The sequence below is a fragment of the Chlamydotis macqueenii genome, chromosome 8 (assembly GCF_036417535.1).
Source record: "Chlamydotis macqueenii isolate bChlMac1 chromosome 8, bChlMac1.mat, whole genome shotgun sequence".
Taxonomy (NCBI): Eukaryota; Metazoa; Chordata; class Aves; order Otidiformes; family Otididae; genus Chlamydotis; species Chlamydotis macqueenii.
The window spans coordinates 35,672,893-35,697,060 of NC_141563.1; the positions used below are offsets into that span (position 1 = coordinate 35,672,893).

General features: G+C 39.2%; 1 protein-coding gene across 2 annotated transcripts in view; it reads right to left on the reverse strand.

The window, feature by feature from the left end:
• Window positions 1–24,168, reverse strand: part of ITGB3BP (integrin subunit beta 3 binding protein) — a 29,982-nt gene that overhangs the window by 1,392 nt on the left and 4,422 nt on the right. Inside the window, exons 3-9 of one of the 2 annotated variants that reach the window (XM_086753105.1) lie at window positions 21,030–21,168; window positions 15,995–16,067; window positions 13,652–13,730; window positions 12,410–12,515; window positions 10,333–10,392; window positions 2,811–2,864; window positions 1,215–1,530 (exon numbers count right to left, since the gene is read on the reverse strand). In XM_086753105.1, coding sequence (XP_086609231.1) covers window positions 2,812–2,864; window positions 10,333–10,392; window positions 12,410–12,515; window positions 13,652–13,730; window positions 15,995–16,067; window positions 21,030–21,168 — 510 coding nt within the window. In that variant the 3' untranslated portion in view covers window positions 1,215–1,530; window position 2,811. Of the gene's footprint in view, window positions 1–1,214; window positions 1,531–2,810; window positions 2,865–10,332; window positions 10,393–12,409; window positions 12,516–13,651; window positions 13,731–15,994; window positions 16,068–21,029; window positions 21,169–24,168 lie in introns of those variants that run through there. The other variant, XM_086753106.1, reaches the window with a different exon arrangement.

The following is a 24,168-nucleotide window of genomic DNA, read 5'->3' on the forward strand; positions in this document are numbered from 1 at the left end:
AACTTTCTATTTCCCTCAGAAATGATTAAATACCAAATTTCATGGTATTTCATAGTGCTGTAACTCACTATTGTCCATCAGTACCTTTACTGTTCTTTTCATCACAAGTTTTATTTTGTTCTTTGAAGAGTACGTGGAACAGCTTGATTTAGCCTGGCACACCGTTCGTGTACAGACTCTTTTCAAATCAATAATTATTTAATTTCCAGCTACAGAAGTTACAAGCAGGTTATATAAACTAGTGCTGGGTCAGGCTAGCCTTCCCTGCTCATACAAAGCGATGAGCTGGTCGAGCTCTTACATACAACAACAACAACCACCACCCACAACAGCACCGAAAGCTTCAGTGAGATGGTGTAGAAGGTAACCGGAGTAACTGACACAATCTATTTTTATTCCAATCAAATTGCACAGGTATTAAAGTGTAAAAAACTTTTTTTTTTTTAAATTTTTATTAGTTAAAAACTCCCAAAGCTTGAGTGCATACATGTTTAACCACAATCTAGAATACATTTCTGATTCCAGTCTCAGAATTAGAGTTGTGTAGGAAAAACAAACAAAAAAAAAAGAGTTAATCGGTTTGACTAACAGCGCTCTGCAGTGGTGGAAAGGCCGTTCAGTTCTGTGCATTTATGTTGCACATTCTCTCTCTGGGGGGGAAAAAAAAAAACCAAAAACCCACAACAAATCATCTTTCTGCTGCACTCTTTCAACATGAGAGAGGCTGCACCTCACTGCTTTGCAATGTGGGGTATTCACTAGGCTGGCGAGGTGCTTTTGAGGATAATGAAAAAAAAAACCAAAACACTGGTTTATAACACTTCTCCTTATATATCATTAAATACCAAAACAAAACTAAAATGTTGACCTAAAAAAAGCAAATGTTAGTAGAGCCAGGTGTTTTAACACTGTGGGCTTGAATCCGACACCTTTAGATAGTGTGTGTGACACAGTGTGTGTTTGAGCCCCATCCTAATGAGAAAAAAATCACAAATTTTGAGGCAGGCTGTCACAAAAAGGAGATGCAGTCATTTAAATCCTGTTTTGCTCACTTTCTGGGGGTGATGAATTGATTAAATGACCGGCAGGAAGCAACCGTTTCCCACTGGAGGGCTGCCACCCAAAGTTCATTTTTTAATATCGCTTCTTCTCACCCAGTTCTTGGAGGGAGCGTTATAAAAAAAAAAGAAAACCAGCCAAACAAGGCAGCATAATTCTCCATACAAAGCTACAGCAGCCTGTAGTTTATTTTCCATGCAGCAGCCAGCCTAAATCAGCATTTTGTACACGTGCTTGCATAAACCAACCATGATGTATTATTTACATTGAGATTATCTGGTTGTGCGCATTGTTGAGTTTAAATAGATGCCAGAAATTTTATCTAGATGTGCACCTGCCTAGCGCAACGAGCAATCCCAAACTGGTATTTGCTGGGGAGATAGGTTTACAGCCATTTCTTCTCTCCTTTTAAGTACAGTCAAGCAGATGTAGAACTTTGGGTTGATGCGGAATGCATTTTTCACATAATGCCTGTGTGGAGATAAGGAATGACTAAAATAAATAGCAATTAGAGAACAGCATCATCATTCATGTGATCTGCCCAGAATTACACGTCTGTCCTACGGCCAGGACCAGCCTCACTGCGAAAAAAAATACAGCCAGACGCATCCTAAGGCAGTACAGAGCAAGGCGGTCTCACTTGAACCGCAGTAACATTTTAAGATGGTTTAAGGAAATGCTGTAGTTTTTCTATGTAGAAAAAGTTGAGAAATACTGGCTAAAAGATCATTTAGCTATCACAACTGTATTTTTTAAACAATAAGAAAAGCAAAAAGGGCTTTACAGCGTTGGTCACACTTGGGAAGGGACAGAGAGAACCAGACAAAGTAAATGTCTCTTTTCTTGGCCATGAGGCGCAAACACGATATTCCGTGAGCAGACCACACAGCCTGCTCTCTGAGCTGGCTTCGAAGTGAAGCCCTGCAGTTGTGGTCAGTGCGAGTTAGCTGGTTGTTTATGCACAGCCCTTGATTATTGAGAACTGCAATGCTTTCACTTTCCGAAGGAGAGATTTTTCTCCCGCTACACAGGGAACTGATAGAGCCTGCAGACGTTCTCATCTTTGCAGGCTGCTTTGTCCCACTAGACGCTATGAGAGATACGAGCACCCCCTTTTCTCATGCACTCGCAATACACGATGAGGGGCAAGGTCAGTTGCTAACGGGGCTTTTGCTTACAGCACTGAAAGAAAGACGAGTAGCCAAAGGAGGAGGAAGTTACAAACCCATAAAACATGTCCTGAGGTGCCTGTTAGGACAGTGCTTTCTGCTTTCTGCTCTGGGAATGCTAAGCTGATGCAGTGGATGGATCAGCAGCAAGCCCAGCCTGTCCGAGGTGCACGCGCAGAGATGGAACAGGACAGCAAGATGCTCCTGGGGAAGGGGGTGGCTGGAACTGGGCTGCTGCTGCCATTTCGACCGGACCGCCCGCCCTGCAGCCCGCTGTCCTCTCTTGGAAAAGAGCACCGCGCAAGGGCCCTTGGCTGAGCGTGCTGAGGAGTCCATGTGCGCACGAGTACCACAGTGAAGGGCGCACACCCATCAGCAGCACGGCAGGGCGGCAGCGGGCAGCCTCCCTGGCGAACTGCGTGGCAGCAGCCGTGGCGTTTAAGGAGGGATAATCTGAAGTACACAACTTTTCTTGCTTTTGTTACATGTATTTCAGATGAACTGCCATTCTTGAAAAAAAATCCAGTTAGAAACTCCCGTGGCAGTACGAGAAGCCACACAGCAGAGCGAGGGGCTACTCACCTCAGTCGAGGAGCGACTTCAGGAAGGCAGAGCTACTGGCAGTCTGAACGAACTCTGCGGAGGAGGAAAAGCAGTTTCGATAAACAGCGCAACGGTGCTGTTACAGGGATTACGAAAATCCTCACACAAACACGAGTTCAATAAGTTACGGCGGTGGGTAACAGAACTCCTTCTACTTCATACAGTTACTGTGTCTCAACAGTAATTTAGGAGATTGTCTTAATTACTTGTGAGCGTATGCACATATGCTGCATCGTTACCAGTGACGACAAAGCAGAACAGAATGTGTCAGGAGTATTAGAAGCTGGTCCTTTTTGCTATTCATAATAAAAGAATAAATAAAAATCCATGAGGACCATACCAGAAGATTCAGCAGAATCCAGTCAAGGATCGCACGAGAGGAACAACCATCCCGTGTCCTCTGAGAGGACAGCAAAACGAGAGGCACCCACACCTGAGCCCCCGACTCCAGGAGGGCAGGGCCAGGCTGAAGGGTCGAGCAGATGGCTGGAAGAAGTAGAGGAAAGGCGTGCGAGGGTAGAAAGGAACTCGGGGAATGAGAACATACGGGGAAAGGGTCTGGAAGCAGGTGCATCCGAGTGCCAAGACTTCCAAACGGCTTTCTGCAGCAGATGATCAGCTCTGGTCTCAGTACCCTTAGTGTCTGCTGATGGTTCGTAAGTGCATTTTGATTCCAACACCACAAAAGGGTGAAGAGAGAATCCAGAATTATTCACTTTATATTAAACAGACTGAGATATTTACAGTGGCTTACAGCTGAAAAGACTCCCGCTGTGAGGAAAGGGGCTGCATATAAACCTAGACGGAGAGAGGCACCAAAGCCACCGAAGACACGGGTGGTGGTGGGGAGGTCTCTGCTCCGTTTCTCAGTTCTCCTCCTTTGGCATGCTGTTACACGCTTCCCGTAGGCGATGTGACGAGGAGACCTGCCTGGGGATCGGACAGGAGGTGCCAGGGACACTACCTGGAGCTGACCCAGAGCAAGCCAGAAACTCTGTCCTGAGCCAGGTCTTTATAAGGCTACTCCATAAAAAAGTCATCCGATTCAACCTGGCCTCAGGTACAACTTTTCAGCCTTATACCTAATAAACACCATTTGTTTACACAAATTATCATTAAAAAATACCACTAACTATTGCTTAAAATAGGAAGCTGTCCAGTCTTGTACAGCAAGTACCAGAAGAAGACTGAGGTTTAATTCCAGGTTTGTTTCTTTGTACTAAATGCAACTTTCTAACTCAGCCTTTACGAACTCTTCAGTGACGGATCGCGGCATTCTGACGCTGCAGTACTTAAAGAACCCATACACGCCACAGCAACCATGCCAAGATCGGCATTTCACTCTGAGAAGCTGTCTTAAAAATGTAAGCTGCCCAGGTTCATATAAAACATCATTAACTCAGCTTTTTTTTTTCCCAAATATATACCATGACAGCACATTTTGACAAACCAGCCCCATTTATAGTAATATTTATACAGATGGCATTAAGATTTAGATATTCAGATAATATGATGTACCACTCATATGCTCCAAAAACTTAGAATGCTTGTTGCAGCAGTTTAAGCTTTTTTAGTTTGGGTTTTTTTTTTTTTTTTCTGATGTATGAGCTAATGAAGGTAATGAATTGCTCTCAAAAACCTTCAACAGCACAAAAAAAAAAACTTCCTAACAACACTGCTCTCTTGATATTTTTATATGCAGAACTCCTCAGTTCAGTTAAACTCCATAAAACCAAAGAGAACATGAACAAAACTTCTGTGTGCAAATCTGTTGTGACCGGAGCAGCTAGGAAAGGAAGGGATCCATGAGGGCGACCAGAAAGACGTCTGTGTGGCACAAGCAGTAGCTGGGTGCAGGAGCAGCCTGCCCTCTTCTCACCAGCTCCACGTTTTAGGGTTGCGAGGGGCAAGGCAGCAGCTGGAGGGTCACCAGAAACCTCAGCGCGGGTGGGTTGGTGGAAGCCTCGCTGCCCTTTGCCGTGGTCTCTCCTGCCCCGGCCCACAAAAAGCATTTAAAGGGCAGAATCTTCCCAAGTTTATTTTCCCATCCTATTTCCACCGCCATTCTTTCCCAAGTTTGACTGCTCTAAAACATTTACAGATCTAAAAAGCAGAGAGAAAAAAAAATGTTCACCTGTCAGGTGATATAAAACCAATCTTCTACTAAATGTGCCAGAATAATTTTTCTCCACCTCAACCCCAGTTAAAACCTCCAGTCTATTCATTACTGTCTTTTTATAGTATTTTTATTTAATAAAACCTATTAAGACTACCATACAAATCTCTTTACTTATGCTTTTATCTTTTAACTGATCAATTTTTATATTGCTGACATCCCTTCTTCACCATTTGCTCATTTAAAAATTCATAGTATATGAGCTATGTCTCTGGAGAAAACGTCTATAAAATTTGTTACAGCTGGCAAATGTGTATGAGTCAGTGATAGCACATGACTAAATGCTTCACAGAAAATAAAATTTGTTTCTGTAGTAAGCAGAACTGTTTAAATGTTATTTATTTTTATGTTTCAAAGAAAATATATTGTGAAGTGCTGCATTGATTTAATACGCAACAATGTCTGTGTACACGCTGTACAAGGAAAATTTATGAAACCTTTGCACAACTCCTTTAATTGAATTTTCCAAATCTCTCACCACACACAAATAATCAATATCTTCTGCAGAGAAAACCAGTCAGAATTATTACAGTCTTTCTTTTCAATTTTGTTGTCATCAGCACATACAGAGCACCTGGATATTTGTAACGTCTGGATAGCGAGTTATTTACACCTCTTAAACATATAATTGCTACTAAGTGAGTCCAAACTAATGTTTCTTTTCTTTTTTAGTTAAAATAATTATATTCATGGGAGAAAGCAGTATTTATCCTACATTTAGCTGTTAAAAGAACAAAATTCTTTTTAATTTTTCATTAAGCTTAATACTCTATAGCCTAGATCCGCTAGAATTAAAAATTAACAGCTATTGCATCCGTGAAAAGGCACACAGGAAAACAGAGGACAAACACAAGCGTGGAATTCGTGAATAAATGTGGCCGACACCTAAATACACAGCGCAGGCTGACAGGTCTGTATGTATATACGTCTGAGGCCTACAGTCATACGTCTCATGTGCATTTCTGTGTCTGCCACGGAAGTTAATAGCTTAATATTTCATCTACATAGCAGAGGATGTTAAATCATTGGAGAGGTTTGTGATACGCCCCCTTCCTTCCATCCAAAAAGCTCAGCACGCCGGTGACCTGGGACCCAGACGCTTCTCAAATCTCAGGTTGTGTTTTAAAATACGCATTTTAAAATACGCAAAATGTTAAGGCGCAGATACAATCCCACAGACCCACAACCTGCTGGGAGAGAGCGCAGCGTTGGGGGTCAGACCGAAACCTGGCCGCCAGCTCCCTCACCTTTCAGCAGACAAGGTTACGCACTTGTCCGAGGAGAATCGCCAGCGTTGTGTACGGTCAAACCCAGTGGAGCAACACCACTTCTAAATCCACGCAATACAAAGTAGAATACAGCACACTTCTCTAGGTGCGTTTTGGTGCACTCAAAATTAGTTTTGATTGTAAATGCAGGAGGGCAGAACAGTTTCTCTGGGTCTCTCATGGGGACATTCAAAATAACCTAACGAGTAAACAAAACAGGGAGCTGCACTGAGTCCTGCGTGCAAACGCCCACTCACGCCGTCTTAATTCTGTTTTGCCTAGTGCAGCGCCTCGTACAAGTGTTCACGCCGAGCTATAACTGAAAAACACAACTGAGATTAACTTTTCCCCATGTCAACTTGTAGAAAAGCCTTGGGAGCAGATAGATCTTCCGCACAGAAGAGCAGATGAGCAAGGCCAGACTCCCTCCAGCACCACGTAAACAAAGTTATCATTTCTTGACGCTGTCTCACCAAAGACACAGAACACGACGCTCCAAGGGGACGCCCGTGTCCGCTGGCCGATTTCAGCTCCAAGGAATCGTCTACCAGTCGGGAACGCGTGCAGAGCATCTGCACAATCTCTCTCTAATTTGCCATTCACCTGCACCTCAAGGGGCTCAGTCACGCCGTCACAGTGACCGCGCTTCTGAAAGAAATCCCTGCCCGAGCGCAGCCCCGTTGTGCCACTCTTTTGAAGACTCTTGGCCCAAGGGTTCTCTGGCCCGTGGCAAAGGCAGGCGTGTACTCCAGACTGCAGCCGCATCACAGCTCTAGTCTGTGCGTCAGCTCTGGCCCACGCAGCCTTGGGCACACAAGATGTCTGGTACCAGGCTGACTGAACTTGAGCACAACTGAATAGCAGGCGTACTTTCAGACCTTCAGAAACAGGGCCATTAACTCAGAGCAGAGTCGTAGCAAAGCACCAAACCTGGCCTTTAGTGTCAATTAAGAACTAAAGCAAGCACACAGCTTGCAAACACGAGCTCTAAATTTCCATCTAATAATAACCCATTTGAAAAAAACTCCTTCAGCATCATCACCTTTGCTTTTAGAGATGATGTACACCACAAAAAGGCTGCTGGATAGATCTCGTCAAACTTTTGCTGGAAAGAAGCCTAGGATTTAACAGAAAGGACCTTGGTAGAGCTAAGGAACTGCTGTTTGTGTCAGCATTAGCAGCTTTTCCCAAACAGATTAAAAACATAAAAGAGCCGAACCTCAGAAAACGAAACCTGTCACAAATGCCTAGAAGCAGGGCTCGCACAAACAGGAGCACATGGCTCATCCTCACAGTCAGCTCATGAACTCATTCTTACGAAAGAGGCCTACGGATCTGCTAGATAAAAAGGCCTTTCCCAATACCTGGGTCCAACCCCTACATCCATCTCACTTCCCTGAAAAGTGCGCGTTTTGCTGTAAGCAAAGGCAGTCATGGTATTTGTTCCATTTCCTCTCAAGGAATGGAAACTCTGGATAGAAACTCAGTTTCGGAATAAATTTACTGGTGAATTCATTCAGTTCGCTTCATTAATTTCTGCTTAGCCAGTTCACCAGACTTCCTTTTCCCAGAAAGGATATAATGACATTTTTTCCCTGCAAGTGGATACAAATTTGGGCTGGGAAAAAAAAACCCCTATGTTTTTTAGGTCAGGGTTTTTACAGTCAGAAAAATCCACAGATATGTTCCTGAAAACACACATCTGAAGTCTGATGTATTCCCCTTTTCCCTAGAAGATCCCAGAGGAGGAGGAAGAGGAAGGATAGGTGGGACACAGACACCCAAGTATGTCTAAAGGTCAACAAAAGTATTCTACTTTATTTGAGAATGAGGTAGAAATACGTTGTAAACGTGATTTACCCCCCCTCACAGCAATCCCCCAGCAGTCCAGCCCCAAGCTCCTTAGTTGCTTGTACACACAGACCCAACGCAGTCCAAACTCCATCTGACATGAATCGGGATAAACTGTGGAATATCGTGTTCCTACCACTTCATCTGTTCTGAGAAGGAACTCTGCTTACTAAGGCGGTGTCTGTATTTTGCCCATAACGGTAACTTTAAGGATTTCTCCCTATCCTTATCCCAAACCTCGAGCCGCTTTTCTTATATCATCTCTCCCTGTTCTCTCGGAGGGTGGGGAGAGAGAGAGAGAGACTGCGTAGTCTGGTCCCGATCGGGGCTGAGCTACGACAGTTAGGAATGTTTAGAACTAAACTTAGCAGGGGTGATCGCATTTGCCCATGGGCTTGGAAGGACGAACAACAGAAAAGAAAGTACTTTTTATTTCCTTACAAGATACAGTCTGAAAATAGTTTTCCTTAACACTGCAAGTATTTGATCTTCTACAACGCTCTCCTGTTGTTTCTTACTTGGGCAGGAGACCGAGTCACGGACACGATTTATGTCAGTGTTTTTCTTTTTGGAAGCAAAGTATTAATACAATTTGTATCAGCCAGCTTAAGTAGCTTTCCTGCTTACAATGTTATCTTCACTCCTTGAAACTCTGAACCTATTAAATTTTCCTTTAATACGCATATCACAACCTACACATTTATTCTCAAGACACATAAAGCATGTTTTGGACTGCAACGTACCGGCTAGATTTCATCTCTTGGCAGCTGCTTTACAGTTTGCTTACATTCTATTCAAAAACATTTTGTTTACTGTAAATGCTAGTCATGGACAAACAATGACGCCTTTTTTTGTGCTGGTCACACAAAATGATATACTGAGTCCTACATAATGCCGCCCATTGAGCAAGGAATGTTTTGTATTAAGTTGTTTTAAGTAGAGGTTGTTTATGTAAAGTAAATAAATTTCATGCCTCACCATGTGATGATAATGTGACATTCCATCTGTATCAAGCCTCAGAACAGTCATAAGTTTTAAGTCTTGAGCATAACTAATTAAAAATAATTATGAAAAACCACATCCAAGACTAAAAGGCAAAGTAAAACATCTCTGAATGCTCTTCTTTTATCACATACTTGTTTGCCTCTCCTACCACTGTATTTTCAAGACTGGAAAACTGAATTTATTCTTTATTAAACCAAAATTGACAGTGAAACTTCATCAAAATTGGTCCACTTAAACTCATGAATCTATTTTCCATTCTACTTTCACAAATTATCTAAATTCTCATCTAACAGGCCTGATCAACTAGATCTATGTTTAGTGTTAGGGGCTAGTTTCTAGAGCAAAGATGGAACTACAAATGTATATCCTGGTGACCATTAAAAAGTGGTGCACAAGGGAAGCAATGGCTGTTTCAATCTGCAACGGTCCATAGCGTTCACCGGGACCAGTATCAGACGGGGGCTGTGACCATTTGAACACAAGAACCTGCGGAGCTGTAAATCAGAAACAGCAGATTGCACACACGAGCCAAACTCCTTAAAAAGTGATGTCACTCCTTTTCATTTTGTGGTAATCTGCTGGAGCCGAGGAAACTTGAGTTTGATCAATTTTCCTTCCTTTACAAGAATGCCCCACAGCAGAAAGAATTTCGGCCTACGGGAGAACAGATACAACCAAAATCAAAGGGGCTGCTTGTGACACGAAGCAGCCCTGCTCGCTGGGGCAGCTGACTGACAAAGCAGTAGAGATGCCATCACCGATTTTGATTCTGGTTTTGCTGTTTTAAGATAGAATGCATGAAGATAACAGAAATATCAGAATATCGGCTGTAAACATCTGTTGATTTCACTGGGTGTGAGAGTGAGGAAGAAGAATGATGACTGGTACACATAAAAAGTACGTAAACGCTTTAGGACCCGACAGCACTTATTTCCAGACCATGCCTCAAGTGTAAGACCATTACTGATTTTTCCTCCTTTCACACTGTGATGGAGAAATACCCAATACAAGGAAAACAGCTGAAGAGATGAAATTTACATTTGAGTAGTGCAGAAGTTTTCAGAAGAAACATATTTGATTATCATCATTTTCACATACTATAGGTTACCCAGCTTACTTCAAGTGGAAAGAACTAAGAAGGAATCAACTAAAAGGAATCATCAAAACATCTGTTAAATAGGAGTTATAAAAAGTTTCTTACCTCGGGTAGGAAGTTTTCCACGGTTTCTTTTCAACAGCTGCAGTTCTTCTGCTTGACACACTAGTCAAACAAACAAATCTGAAATCAATAAATGTTGCCCCAGAGATTTCAAAGAAAATAATACTTATGCCTCCTTTTTCAGTTTCAAAGCATTTGGATTCTTCTTCAAGTGATGACAAAAAACCCCACTTACCCATGTAATTGTGCTCACCTCCCCCAAATATTTTCAAAATTAACATAATTTTATTCTATGATTCTAGGATAATTTTGAGAAGTTGTGCTTACAAGCCTCATATCATACTTTGTTCCCATCTTTGTCTTCTAGTGCTGACATGGTGCTTTGTTCCTAATTCAGAGATGGAGGGAAAAGATGATTCTTTCCCATTTTGAAAGCAACAAGAAGCTAACAGAAAGAGCGGAGGTAACAGAAAATGTCTACAATAGGTCTGACATCTCATTTGCAGCCTTCTCCTGGACACAGCAGCCTTACCGCCCTATCCACAGTGTAGGGTAGTAATGTAAACACAGACTATTTTCAGAAAACTTCATTTTGTATAAGAAAGCATCTGGTAATAAGCATTACAGTGGGAGCTAGTACAGCGTATATGCATGCAAAAAGAAAACCAAATGAGCATTGGAATACAAGCCAGGAAAGAAATGGTAATTTGAACAACAGTAGTTGCTGGAATTGTGTGGTGCATGAATTCCACTGCTGGGGCGCATGCAGCTCATGCATTAGAAGAGTCACAGCGCTCTTTGGTAAGAAAAAATCTCGAGCACCTGTGGCTTTACTGTTCACCTGCTTCCAACTGTGAACAAAGCAGTCACCCTAGGTTTTGCTTTCCTATAGCTGGTTCCAGTGTTTTGACACTCTGCAGAATACAGAGCAACTAGACAGGTTGTAGACTAGTACCTACAGGCAAAACATAGCACTTGCTGCAGGTTAAGAAACTGTTTTACCTTCATTGCATGCTTGTCCAGGGACTGTCACAGGAACTATGTATATGCATATGTTATTTGTATTCCCTGATCAGCTGGGAACTACATTATCAGAGGCTGGCACAAAAAGTCTACAAGAAGGATGTTATATATGCAGACCTTTGAGGAGATGTAGTGGTAGGCAGATGCAGTCTTAGACACACACCTGTACCACAAACATGCCATGTGGCTACAGATAAAAGGTGCTGCTGTTGTGAAAACAAAGGAACAAATTGTTCTGAGGCATAAAGATTGGGCCCCTTGAGCGCCTACACCTACGTTTCACCACTTCTAACTCTTAACGATATAACTTGGTAAGGGAGATCTTTATTTCTTCTCCCTGAAAGCCAATAGCTTTTTTTTTTCCCTGCAATCATTAATAATGCAAGTTTTTGGCATTAAATTATTTCCCCATCACATACCCCCTTCTAGTTGCAGAGGCAGTTGGGAATAGAAGTATGAAGGCACTTTTTGGTGCTGAGGATTTGCATGTCCCCGGAACCTCTGACTTGGAGTAAGGATAAAGAGCTTCCTAAAACCGGACACATATAAAAGAAAATCTTTGGCTTTCTGGGTTCCTTTGGAAAAGTATTACAGATGTGCCATCTGTGTTATCCCAACACAATAGCCATCAGGTATGTCCCTCATTTAAAGACACATGAATAGCTATTTTTAAAGCCTGGAAACCTATATTCAGCCTAATCCTCCTAACAGGCAAACAAACAAAACAACTTCCTTGCAAAAAGTGAAGAAAGGCAATGCAATCAAAGTGCAAACGTTTAGCCTAATCACTAGCTAACTACCCACTAAGTATCTAACTATTTACATAAGAAAAGGTGTTGCTCTTGCAAGTTTTTCCTCCCCATCGGTGCCTGTGAGTTAGAAGAGTGGCCCGTTGGGTTGGTTGCCTTTCTTTTATGTCCCCGGTTGGATGCACAAGGACGTTTAAGATGCGTTTGTCCTGGACCAAAAGAACTCACACGTCAATCTATTATATCTCCATTATAACACAGAGTGGGGTATGACTCTAGGAAACGTTTGGAGTGATCATTGTTAAATTGGTATAAAGGGGATAAATATTGTTGAAAATTGTCCTTACTTAGCAGCCGGGTTTTCTGCACTTCAGCGCTCAGGATGTCTGAGGCACTTTCAGAGAAGTCTGAGGCACCGATGATATTTTCAAGCTCTCTACTGCCCTCTAAAGCCTAGAAAAAAACCATAATTAAAGACATTGTTAAATCTCATTCCCAAACTATCTACTTAGAACGTCTAAAACTTACGAAAAACATCTGAAAGAAAGAATTTTGGGAAATTTTTCGTAAGCTACAAACGATGCATGAGATTCCACTTCACAGAAAGTCAAAGGGACTAAAAAGTTTAAGGGTGTAAGAACATACGCTACTTTGGAAAACGGCATTAAGGTGCCTTTGAAAGTGCTACTTAAAAATCTCCTGTTATTTACGCTTCATTCGTAAGTCTTCAGCTGTTTAAACAGATTAACACTTGATCCCCAGAAAAGCAATCTTGGCACATGTACAAGCTTGCTATAATATGTTAGTAAAATGGAAATCCAGGAGCATTTAAGATTCGATAGAACGTACTCCTCAGTATTTCATGGTAGACCTAAAAACATACACTATCAATCTCACGAGAATTAGAAAGGATTTTTCAATAGACTTTTAAAATAAGCATTTCAATTAAAATATTTTAAATTAGTATCAGTCTTTTTTTTGTAAATAAAACATTGTCAGACCACATATGCAAGTAAAAAACTCATACAGTGCTTTGAGTACACTGAATTATTTCTCAGATATTGATATACAGCAATGAACCCTGTGCTAAATTTATTCAGGAAACAAAATGTGAATAAAACAGAAAAGTGATTTGCATTTTAGCATGTATTAAACAGACTATTAAATGATGATACATTAGTGGTAAATTAAATAGTACAATCACTTCAACACAAAGAGATATTTAATCTTCAAGGACATAAAATCTATGCAGTAATAATTCATACTTCAAGTTATAAATAATAGTTGATAACTACTTCATATGTTTTTAATTGTGTACAAAATGAGGAGTGATACAAATTCAAAATGGTGCACTTGGAAAAGCAACTCCTCCACTTTGTGGGTTTTGTTTTTGGTTTTTTTTTTTTTAATTTACTAAGCTCTGGGGTTTTTTTTGCATTTTCTGTATTTCCAAGTCAAACTTGCCTGGTTTCAAGTATTTTATTTGCCTCCTTATTCCTTAAAACTCAAATGTTTCACGTAAGATTTTAATTTTTATTTCAAATCCTATATTAAAAGTGGATTTAAAAGTAAATCAGTATGAAACAGACCTGTAGGCTTGTCAGGTTTGCTCTCATTTTCAGAAATTTAACCAATGAACTTTTCACTTTGGACTGCAATTCCATGAACCTGCACAAAAAGTTAAAATGAAACAATTTCAATTAACCACATCACCACTTGCTGAAAATCAGTGTTTACAATGTTTCCCAGAGTTTCTTCACCTTGAACTCAGGATGGATCTAGACAAACTGTGAACAGACGGGCTGTGCAACCTGATTGTGTCGTATAACACCAAATATAACTTGCCTTTGGGTAGGATTTATATGCGAGCTGCCAAAAATACATATATCCTAATTTTGAGGAGAGGAACTCAGGTTCAGTAATATTAGAGGATGTTCTTATGATCTGCAGGAAGATAATGGTAAAAACATGAATTTAACTCATTTGTTCCTAAGAACAGCAATTTAACCAAGAGGACAGCTTCCCGAAACCCACGAACTTCCAGACCATACAACACTGCTTGTAGCCACAGGAAGCTTAAGAAGTAAAAACTGAGCCCAAGAGGGACAACATCGCATGATGTTATTTGTTCAGCTTTGTTGAACTCTCTCTCCACTTTTAAGCCACAAATATATTTTACTACCAGTGTAAAGAAGGTCAGCTTTCAGAGTTTAATGGGTTTTGCAATAAAAATTAAAATAATACACAATCAGATTAGATCTAAATGGCAGACTTTAAAGCATGATTAAGGATTTGCGCTGAGCATGTATTGAAAAAAATTCCTGCAATTAGCGTTTAGGCTACTTTATCTTTAAACCATTGAAATATGCGTATCAAACACAGACAAACAGAGAAATACTCTATTTACTGCTTCCTCCCACAGAAGGGAGAATCACTCTTAAAAGAAACCCCAAATTTAGAAACAGAACTACAGTATGAGAAAAACTTATCACTGTTGTAGTTCGATGTGGGAACAGAAGGCCACACAGAAAAGAAAATGCTAATGTCAGTGTATTGTACAATGTATTTTCCACCTGTAAAAATAAAGTGCATGCAAGTTCACATAAATATTAGTGTGGAGGTGGTTGTTTATAAATGTGTTTTACTGGCATGTCACTAACTGCTAGTCTTCTGCAAATCTTGCAATTTTTAAAAAACATACTGAATTATTGAATGCAGAAGTTTACATGTCAATGAAGACTATGATTACTCAAATTGGTTTTCAAGTCAAGGTTACTATCACTAAGAAACAAGTCTATATGTGTTGACCAAGGGATTTACTGAACCACAAAACTTCCTCAATTAATCAGTTTACCGCTTTCCACGAGTATAACTGTAAGGTTTTATTTTTTACTATCTAACACGCCAAACAAACAATTCTATCTGTCCAGCTCCATCACTTAGAAGACACTTACTGTCCTACAATGAAGAAATTTCAAGCTAATGGTCAGGGAAAGCATCCATTACAAGAAAAAAAACAAACAAACAAACAAAAAACAAACCAAAACCACCAAACACATTCAGAGTTCAGGTGCAATAACCAAAACAAAGAGCTACAACTTCAAACATGAGAAACATAATATTTAGTTGAATAAATGTTGCAAAGATTATTTGGTGGTAAAAAATAAACGCATGCATAAAATAACTAGCCTCAAGGGAATTCTCCTCTGGGACACCAGGTACAACTGCGATACAAATATTTAATACATACAACAAAATACAGAAGCAGAATACCAGAATCAACATCTACTTAAGAATATGATGAAAGATCAGTTAACCAGCCTGCACAAACACCGCACTAGCACGGTGACACTTCTGCCAGTAACGCAAACTGCAGCACAGAAGTTACGCTCTGCCTTCGATACCAACAGCACTTACAGTATGACCTGTTGTCAGAAGCAGGAACACAAGGAAAGTAGAAAGAAGCCAATTAACAACACAAGACAGTATCAGCCTTACTTCTAACATATTTTATGACTTCTCCTTCCTCACATCTATCAAGTTTAGGAAAGCAGTTTATCAGAGACTTTACTTGAAAAATTTATTTAAGTGCTTTTTATAACTGTGGACTGCTCAAAGTACATTAACATCATGAATTTTATAGCTTAAAATATGACTGTGGAAGAAAATACAAGAATTTAAAAAGATTTTGCAAAGCAAATACAAAGTTTCAGCACGACCATCTGTGGCTAGTTTTTAATCACGAAGTGTCCTGCATTACTGGCCCTGTACCTATAAGTGTAAGCTTACCATTCAGTGCCTTTGAATATCCAATCCTGTGGGATTACAAGTATTAAAAAATAGTCACTATTAATTTAATTCTGTATGAAATATTAATCTTTTGTAAATAAAAATCACGGCACTGCAGCCACAACCCACTTAACAACACTTACGCATCCTCCTCTGTTTGAGGCTGCCCTCTTCTGGATAATTTGCTCTCTGAACCGTTCTGCTCAGCTCCATTTCCTAGGAGGTTCACAAGAAAGAAAAGACACAATAAAGATGAAAATAAGGTCTTGAGTATTTGAAGCACATGGAAAAGGCGTTAGTATGAGCCCTCATTGCTCAGTGATCCTTTAGGAAGAGAAAACAAACAAAATTCACTTGTGAAGTAGAGCAGATTCCCTTGTAATGAAACACATGAAGTTCACTGTAATTTACTCTTTTGTTATCGGACCTCTCATCAATTCACATTTCATTCATATTTGTGGAAACCTTAGGATTATAGTATCAATAACTGGAAGTTAGTATTATTCTGACATGCAGTCACCGTGTTCTACCCAGAAGCTTTTTATCTTATTAACGGCTTAAATACAGCGTATTAGCACAGAGCATTACCATGAGAAAACTAGAATGCCTCAGCAACGAAACCTCCATTTTCCTTTAATACAAAAGTGCCTGGCCCCCAACTCCATCTTGTAAACAACTACAGGAAGACACGGCAAATTACTTCCAGAGGCTCTGACACACTATATTGACAATATAATATTCTAGCTCATCATATGATGAGGCATGACAAATCATATGCCACTTGTCATTACTCTGCACGGCGAGTCATATTTCTGCACTTCAGTGCACTGATATTTTGAGCAGCTGCATGTTTCTGTGAGGAAACAGGAACAGGATATTATCACAAAAGTCCACCCTGTGGATTTGTTAATAAAAACCTAGGCTCACACATGGTGTTGGTAAACTGGTGACTCCTTTCTGTCACCGTAGGTTAGGCATCCTTGAACGACCAGATTCCAAGACAAGTGTCTAACACAGACTGCTCTCCCAAAGCAGGCAGACAGGGTGATGTTTTCAGCGATGCTGTTTAGATTAAGAAAGTTTGTGCTGCGCTAAAATAACATCTTTGGCTCACTGGCTGCTATCTACTTGATGAGACTGTTCAACAGCCACTTACCAAGGCCTCGTTACATGTATCGTACACCACTAATCACAAAAGACTTTCTGAATTTACATCTATTTACACAACTTTTCACAACCAATACAACTCAGAAAGAAATCATATTAGAACAAAAACAGATTAAAATTTTATGTTGTGTATCGATTACTATTGTTTTTAAAGTCAGTACATTAGCTTGTCAATTCTGCTCACCCTCCAGCTAGTGTAGAGGGGGATGTATTTGCAGAAAAAAGTACTGCATCCATCCTAACTAGTACTGTAAAACAGTATATACTGTCACATTTGGTAAGATCCCACAGTACAATACTACTGAAAGTAGTCAGGCCAGAATTACTCATGACATTGTGCTCCATACAATCTATGTGGCCACTTTTTACCACTTTAAGCATTATATCTGCCTAGATTCCAGCAATAAAGAGGTCACATCTGAATGGCAGAAATTATTTCTGTTTAGCTGTAGCTGAAGCTGAAGACATCATGAAACGTGGAGCTTTTGTTACTTCCACCTTAAGAACTTCTCCCCTCAACAGCATCATCCACACACTCAGTCTCTCATTTTCTACCGCAGTGTAAAAGCTCCCTTTTTTGGACACATTTATTTTCTTCTGTGCAACGGATTTCTTTAGATCTGATACTTATTGAGGACAAAATGGTGGGGCTGTATGCATACATACAATGGGGAAGAGGAATAATTCACACATTCATTCTTTTTTTTTTCTGCTAACAGTTTCCCCCTTAAACGATAAGATAATTAGTGCATTTGACAATTAGTGTCTTAGAATTGCATATCAGTAATTCAGATTTAGAGTTCACTGTACTTGTAGCCAATCAAACTCTACTCGTCTGTCCAAAACACATGAAATCTTTTTTCCTGGTGCCAAAGAAGTGCACAAGGTGTTTTAAATTAGTTCTTATCTACTGTCCTTCCAACAGGTACATACATAGGTAACTTCCATGTGTTTCCTCACTGAGACAGACGCATGCAACTTCGTGAACTTATTTTGCATTGTGAGAAGTATTCATTGCTAATGGCATTAATTTTGTGGTAATTTTCATTCTGTTGTTTTCTTACACATTGATCACAGAAAAACAGAATATAGTTTACATTCTAACACCTTACAGGTGATATACATAATCTATTAGAACACCACAACACTTAAAATAGAAGTGTCTTTTTAGAAGAAGAGGAGAAATTGTGGGTTTAAAAGGACAACCTGAAACCTGTGATATAAGAGGAGGTCTTATATACCATCATCTTGTAGCTATATGAACACAGGAGAAAAAAAAGACAACTAGTAGTACGTTGCTGAATAATTATCCACCTAAATGTCAGCTATGATCATGTGATCAGGCTTTTTATAGGCAAAAGGAATGTTCCCTTATGTCCGTACTTAATACCAGTATGGAAATACAGTACACGTTCACCTTTCCCCTTGACATCCTAACAGACAGGCACTTTAATTCAAGACATTTCGCCCCTTTTCTTCTTTCACCTACGAGATAAGGCGTGTAACACAAACGTAGAGACGCTGAAATGAATTTTTAAACTTGTAATAGATTCAAACATTTTTCTATTATTACGTCACCAAAAAGGCAACAACTAAAACTAAAGGAAAGAGGTCATTAAAGCAGGTAATTACAAACATGTAGGGATATTCAAGAGAACATATCTAAAGAGCCATAGCATTTTAAATTTAATTAATTTTAATCTGACTGCTATCATTATAGATAATTTTAAAAGCTTTTTGCAAAGGTAAATGTTAAAGTGCAGGTGGATATCCAGACATGCTATCACTCACTGAAAGAATGGGGAGAAATAGTCTAAATCTTCCTCCAAAGGCTTCTTGGAATGTCAATGGCTCTAACAGTCATTTTTGTACGAGTCCAGGGGTAAACGCCCAATTCAAAAGCTTTGTACTAATGGAGAACTGCAGCTATTTTGGGGAAAACTGGAATCAGCAGAGAACTTGGTAGGAAAGCTGTGAGTTTTCATGGCAGTGAGTGCTCATGACAAATTTGACCGTGCTGAAACTGTTTGACCAGCAGGTAATGAGGACACAAAGCCAGGTCGTAATGAAGACTGATAGCACAATAAAGAATTAGGTTAGAGCTACTTCTGTTTAGTTTCCTAGCATGACAACTACTTAGAAAAAAAAACCCAAACCAAAACCCCTGCATGCAGGCCTGTAACTATGCATAGCTGTACTGCCACCAAAGTATCCCGTACTTCCATGCTTCCTCAAGTACTCTGCTATTTTTAACAGGAAAAAAACGATGTAATGTTCTCAGATTGTAGTATTTTCAGCTTGAAAGCTTCCAGTGATTTTCATTTTAGTTGAGCTAGTTTTAACAGAATCCCAAAGTTTCATGATCACATTCCTTTAAAACAAAAAAACAACCCAAACTTTTTTCCTGGAGGAAAAATCTACTTTTGCAGATCCATCATGAGAGCATATGGTGCAACAGCTAGTGCAAAAATCTGCAGACATCTAGATAAACTTCAGGCAATGGTTATTCTATCCTGCTCAGAATATTTCTACTCATCATAATTCATGAATGTTAGTGAGGCCTCAATTACCGCACATAAATTCCAAAATATATGGGGCATAAAAAGCACTTTAACCCAACAAAAAGGCATAACAAGAACTGATGGCTGAAAATTAAAGCCAGACAAATTCAAAATCAGACAAGATTTTTTTTTTTTTAGTAGCGAAGGTAATTGAACAAGGAACTTGCTAACAAGGGAAGTGACGGATTATCATCATTAAAAAAATAATCTGAAGTCTTCAAATCAACACCTAACTATCTTTCTAGCAGTTGTACTGCAAGGAAATAAAGGCTCTTAGGCTGAAGAAAGAGACAAGAAAGTCTCTTTATATTTTATATATATACACACACACACACACACACATATATTTAAAAAAAAAAAAAAAAAATCACATGAGGTGATCTAATGGTTCCTCAACACTTAAAAAGACCACAACCAATACAGCCATAAAAACAGGTTAGTCTACTGGAAATATACTTCTTGAGCAGTCACAGTTTGTCTGCATCAAAAACTGTGTCTGTGTCACTAAGTGGCCATATATCCTAAAGTGAACTGGAAATAATATAATCACAAAAAAGTTATATTTTCTGAGAGCTAATGACATTCAGTGTTATGTTAGATTAACAAAAGACTGCCTTACTGTGAAAAACAAGAGCAAAAATGACATAAAAGAATGCAAAAAAGAAGAGCTGGACTTGAGTGAACTTCCCTTTTAGCTTTAATTTGATAAAATCTACATAACTTTCAATATTCGCAGACTCAGAGCTGAGAAATGCTGTATATATGTATGCATGCATGCAAGCGTTTATTTTACTGGCAAGAACAGCTAAGCCTGTCCCTCCACTAGAAACCTAGAAGTACATAAACCACGACTTGCGTTACAAATCTCAACATAGTTCTCAAAAGGCTACAAAATCAAATGTGCATCACATGCACCTATCTTTTCTTGCCAGCCTTCCTGACCATGAGATAGTCCAGATCTCAGCTGTGTGTTACACACAATGAATTGCACCATCTTGCACACAGCTTCTGAACATTTCCCCCATCATGTTCTTCAAAGAAGAAGAAAGTCACTGTCAGTAGCATGTACCAGTTTTACCCACGAAAGCCCGGATTTAGAAAGAAAACAAAGGACATTGCTAGCGTAAACATGCCTAACCCATAGAATTAATGGAATTCTTGACAAAAATGCCAGTGCAGGGTTTTTTTTTTGCTGAGCCAAAGTCAAACATTTTTAATACTGATCAACAGAAAGCAAAACTTGTTTCATAAACAAGTTGTTTCATAAACATCCCCAAGATCAATAATTAAAAGATTCAAGCTTTAAAAATCAACACCAGCTTTTCCAAAATACATTAAAATTCTTTAAGAGGAAAAAAGAAATCAAACATACCACATGAGACATAAGTTACTAAATCAAGCCAATAACCAGAAAGGTGTTGCAGTAAGAAAGACAGAATGTTCAACTAACCATTTGATGGGCCTTTTCTGAGACTTTGTGCATCATGACTCATGGGAGATGAAAATGGACTCATTTGGCGTGTTCCTGTTGTTGGCGAGTAAGAGCTGAGATTTTTCTTTTTGGTCTTCAAAGGTGTTGCATCAGATGGCTAAAATGTAGCAGAAGACAAAGAATCCAGGTGAATATTGGCTAAAGATAAAGTATCTATGTCCATCTAAACCTGCAACAGTTGTGAACTTCCCTTCTGCAATCTAAATACTTTCCAGCCTCCACCTTTCCCATCAGTTGCACCCCAAACTAGACAAAGCCTCTCTGAACATTTACTGTCTGGTAATAGATTTTTCTAAGTAATTCCTAACCTTATGTACTCCCATTTACGGAAAGCCCATGTTCTATGCCATGGTGGGTTGACCTCCGCTGGCTGCCAGGTGCCCACCAAGCCCCTCTATCACCCGCCTTCCTCATTAACACTTGTTTTACTCAAAAAATAAACATTAGCCTCTCAGTCTTCATAAACAAAAAGTATGTGGTTTCCAGACATTTAGGTATTCTGGCATGAACACCTGGGGTTTTTGTTTGTTTGTTTGTGTTTTTTTTTCTTTTCAAAAGCAACCAAAAACTGGCATTCTTTTTCCTAAAGTATTGAGAATTTAAGACATATGAACTATAACCAAGTATTTTTAGATTTTAATGCTATCAAAAGATGGTTATTTCTAATGATTTTCTAAATAAGTGTTATTTAAAAAAAAAAACAAGTGAGTCCTTTAAATAAAAAAAATTGTCTCTGGCGTAGGACTGCAATATGTCTAGTGATATAAAAGGAAGTATTTAATGATGTTAAAGGAATTGTGTGGAGAAGTTTTCAGAAGAACTGGTCTGTAATTCTGAAATACTAACCGGGATTATCTGGGACACAGCTCACTGTAAATTGGATGCTCAATTGCAACTCTGAGAAACTGGGATTTCATTGCATTACCAATATACAGAAGAAAAAAACAAGCCAAAACCACACTCTGTTGGCACATAAAGGACTTCTGCTCTCGTAACAACTTGATTCCAACTAAGAAGACCAGTAGCTTTAAATAACACCATCAATGACTCTGTCAAAAAGGAGATACACCCAGAAATAAACACAGGTAGCACTTTAAAGGAGACCCCAATGCATCAGCAGCATCTACACTCTTAGAAACCACCAATCAAGTGCTACAGGATTTTCCAGGTAGCTGAATTTGAAGTATTAAGCAACATGCAGACTATCAGACCTACAGTACCTCACTGCTAAGTAATCAGCTGATCCAATAATTAAACAAAAGAGCTAGAAGGTACACTATGTAGCATGCTGGAAAACATGTCTTGAGATTGACAGCTTTCCCATTCTTGTCTTCCCGTCTTCATGTCACTCCTAATAGCCTCTCAACTTCATACAGTATTTCTTCATCAGAAGCTTTATTATACATGATAATTCTGTAATCTCTTTAAATTCCATTTATTAACATTAGAAAAAGTATAACGGGTAAGTATATTACACTTTCAATATAATGAATGAAATAGAAGGTGAGGAATTGGTGTTTATATTCACTAAAGAACGCACAGGACTTAAGCCAGGTTAGACATGTTTCAAAGCATCTTTAAATAAAATATTAATTACAGTAAAGTATCAACGTCACTTTAGGCATTTAAATGTAATCAAGTCTCTTTTGTAACAGGGAGAATCTCCAATCTCCTTACACTTTCAAAGATATTTTTCCTGCTTGAGCAGCAGTCACCTCAGCCACCATATTTCTGGATGTGAACTAAGACTCCTTTGAGCAGCTACCCGGAAGAAGTTACCGTAGTACTTAAAAGGACAATATTTATTTGGCAGTAAGAATTTATCTTTGAGGAAGAAGAGTCTTAGTCCAGTTATGCAATTTTATAATGATCCTATACTAACATTACAAAACCTAAAAATACCCATTTCTGATCTGGTTAGTTCAGGAATGCTTTGGGTAGCCTGATCAGCAGGTGGATTGAGGTCCTCCTGAATAACAGGAAAGAAATTGTAGAAACAGCAACGGATGCAGCAGAGCTAAAACAGACACCCCACACAAACCGCCTATGTTTGCCACCTTACGTTCCTTCCTACCTTCTGTAACGCTGTTTAATTATAGTACACTTTGACATGTATCTGTTAGAGGCATCGCATGAACTAAAAATCACAGTGTAAACCTACATTACAGAGATTCCAATAAAAGTTTTTATCATTCAGATGGGCTTTTGTTAAGCTTTTTGCTGCACAAGAACCGGAATGCAGGTAACCATCAAGAAACTCATTCTTTTAATCTTATGAGGAGGTGGCAGGGAAGGAATAGCTTTAACACAGAAAAAGAATCGCGTGTAATTTCAGCTGGACCACTCATCTACAAAAACGTTACTAGAGCCCAAGAAACAGATGCAAAATTACAGTCACAGCTGCATTCTGAGCAGAACAAGTTGGGTAATGGTACACTAAGCTGCTAATTAAATTGCTAATGATTTTTTTTTAGTGCCATTGCGGTATTTTGCCACCTTTGTTTAAAAAAAAAAAAAAGTATCTAGAAAATTTTTTAAATTGCAGATTTCTATTTTGCTAAACACCAGTGAGATCTCCAAATACATGCTGCATATAAACAAATCTCTTCAAAATGACACAGACACGGAAATTTATTGGGAGCTCATTTGCTGACCAGCTATTTCTCTTTGTACACTTTTCCAAAATTTTCTTTCCTTTAAACACTGCCATCCTCGCAAGCTCCTCTGTATTGATGTCTGCAGCAACACCCACTGTTGGTAGGAGCAGATAATAAACTGACATATGTCATGCCATGCTGGTACTGGGCGTATACTATAGCTGCATTTACAAAAAATAATAGCAACAGTACAATTTTATTTTTATTGTGATAACTGTGGTGAAATTTATTGCAGTGTTAGTACTTTATTGTTTCATTATGCCAGATTAGCTGAGGGAGGTAATTATATCCTTGACATGAAAATGCCTTTAATGTTTTCATTTCAATTTTGCAGTTTATAACATGCAGGTTACAGCATTATCATAATTCCATATTGTTACACGTACAATTACATGGCAGAACATTTGCTTCCAGGATAACAGAGCTAGTTTCTAATAAAT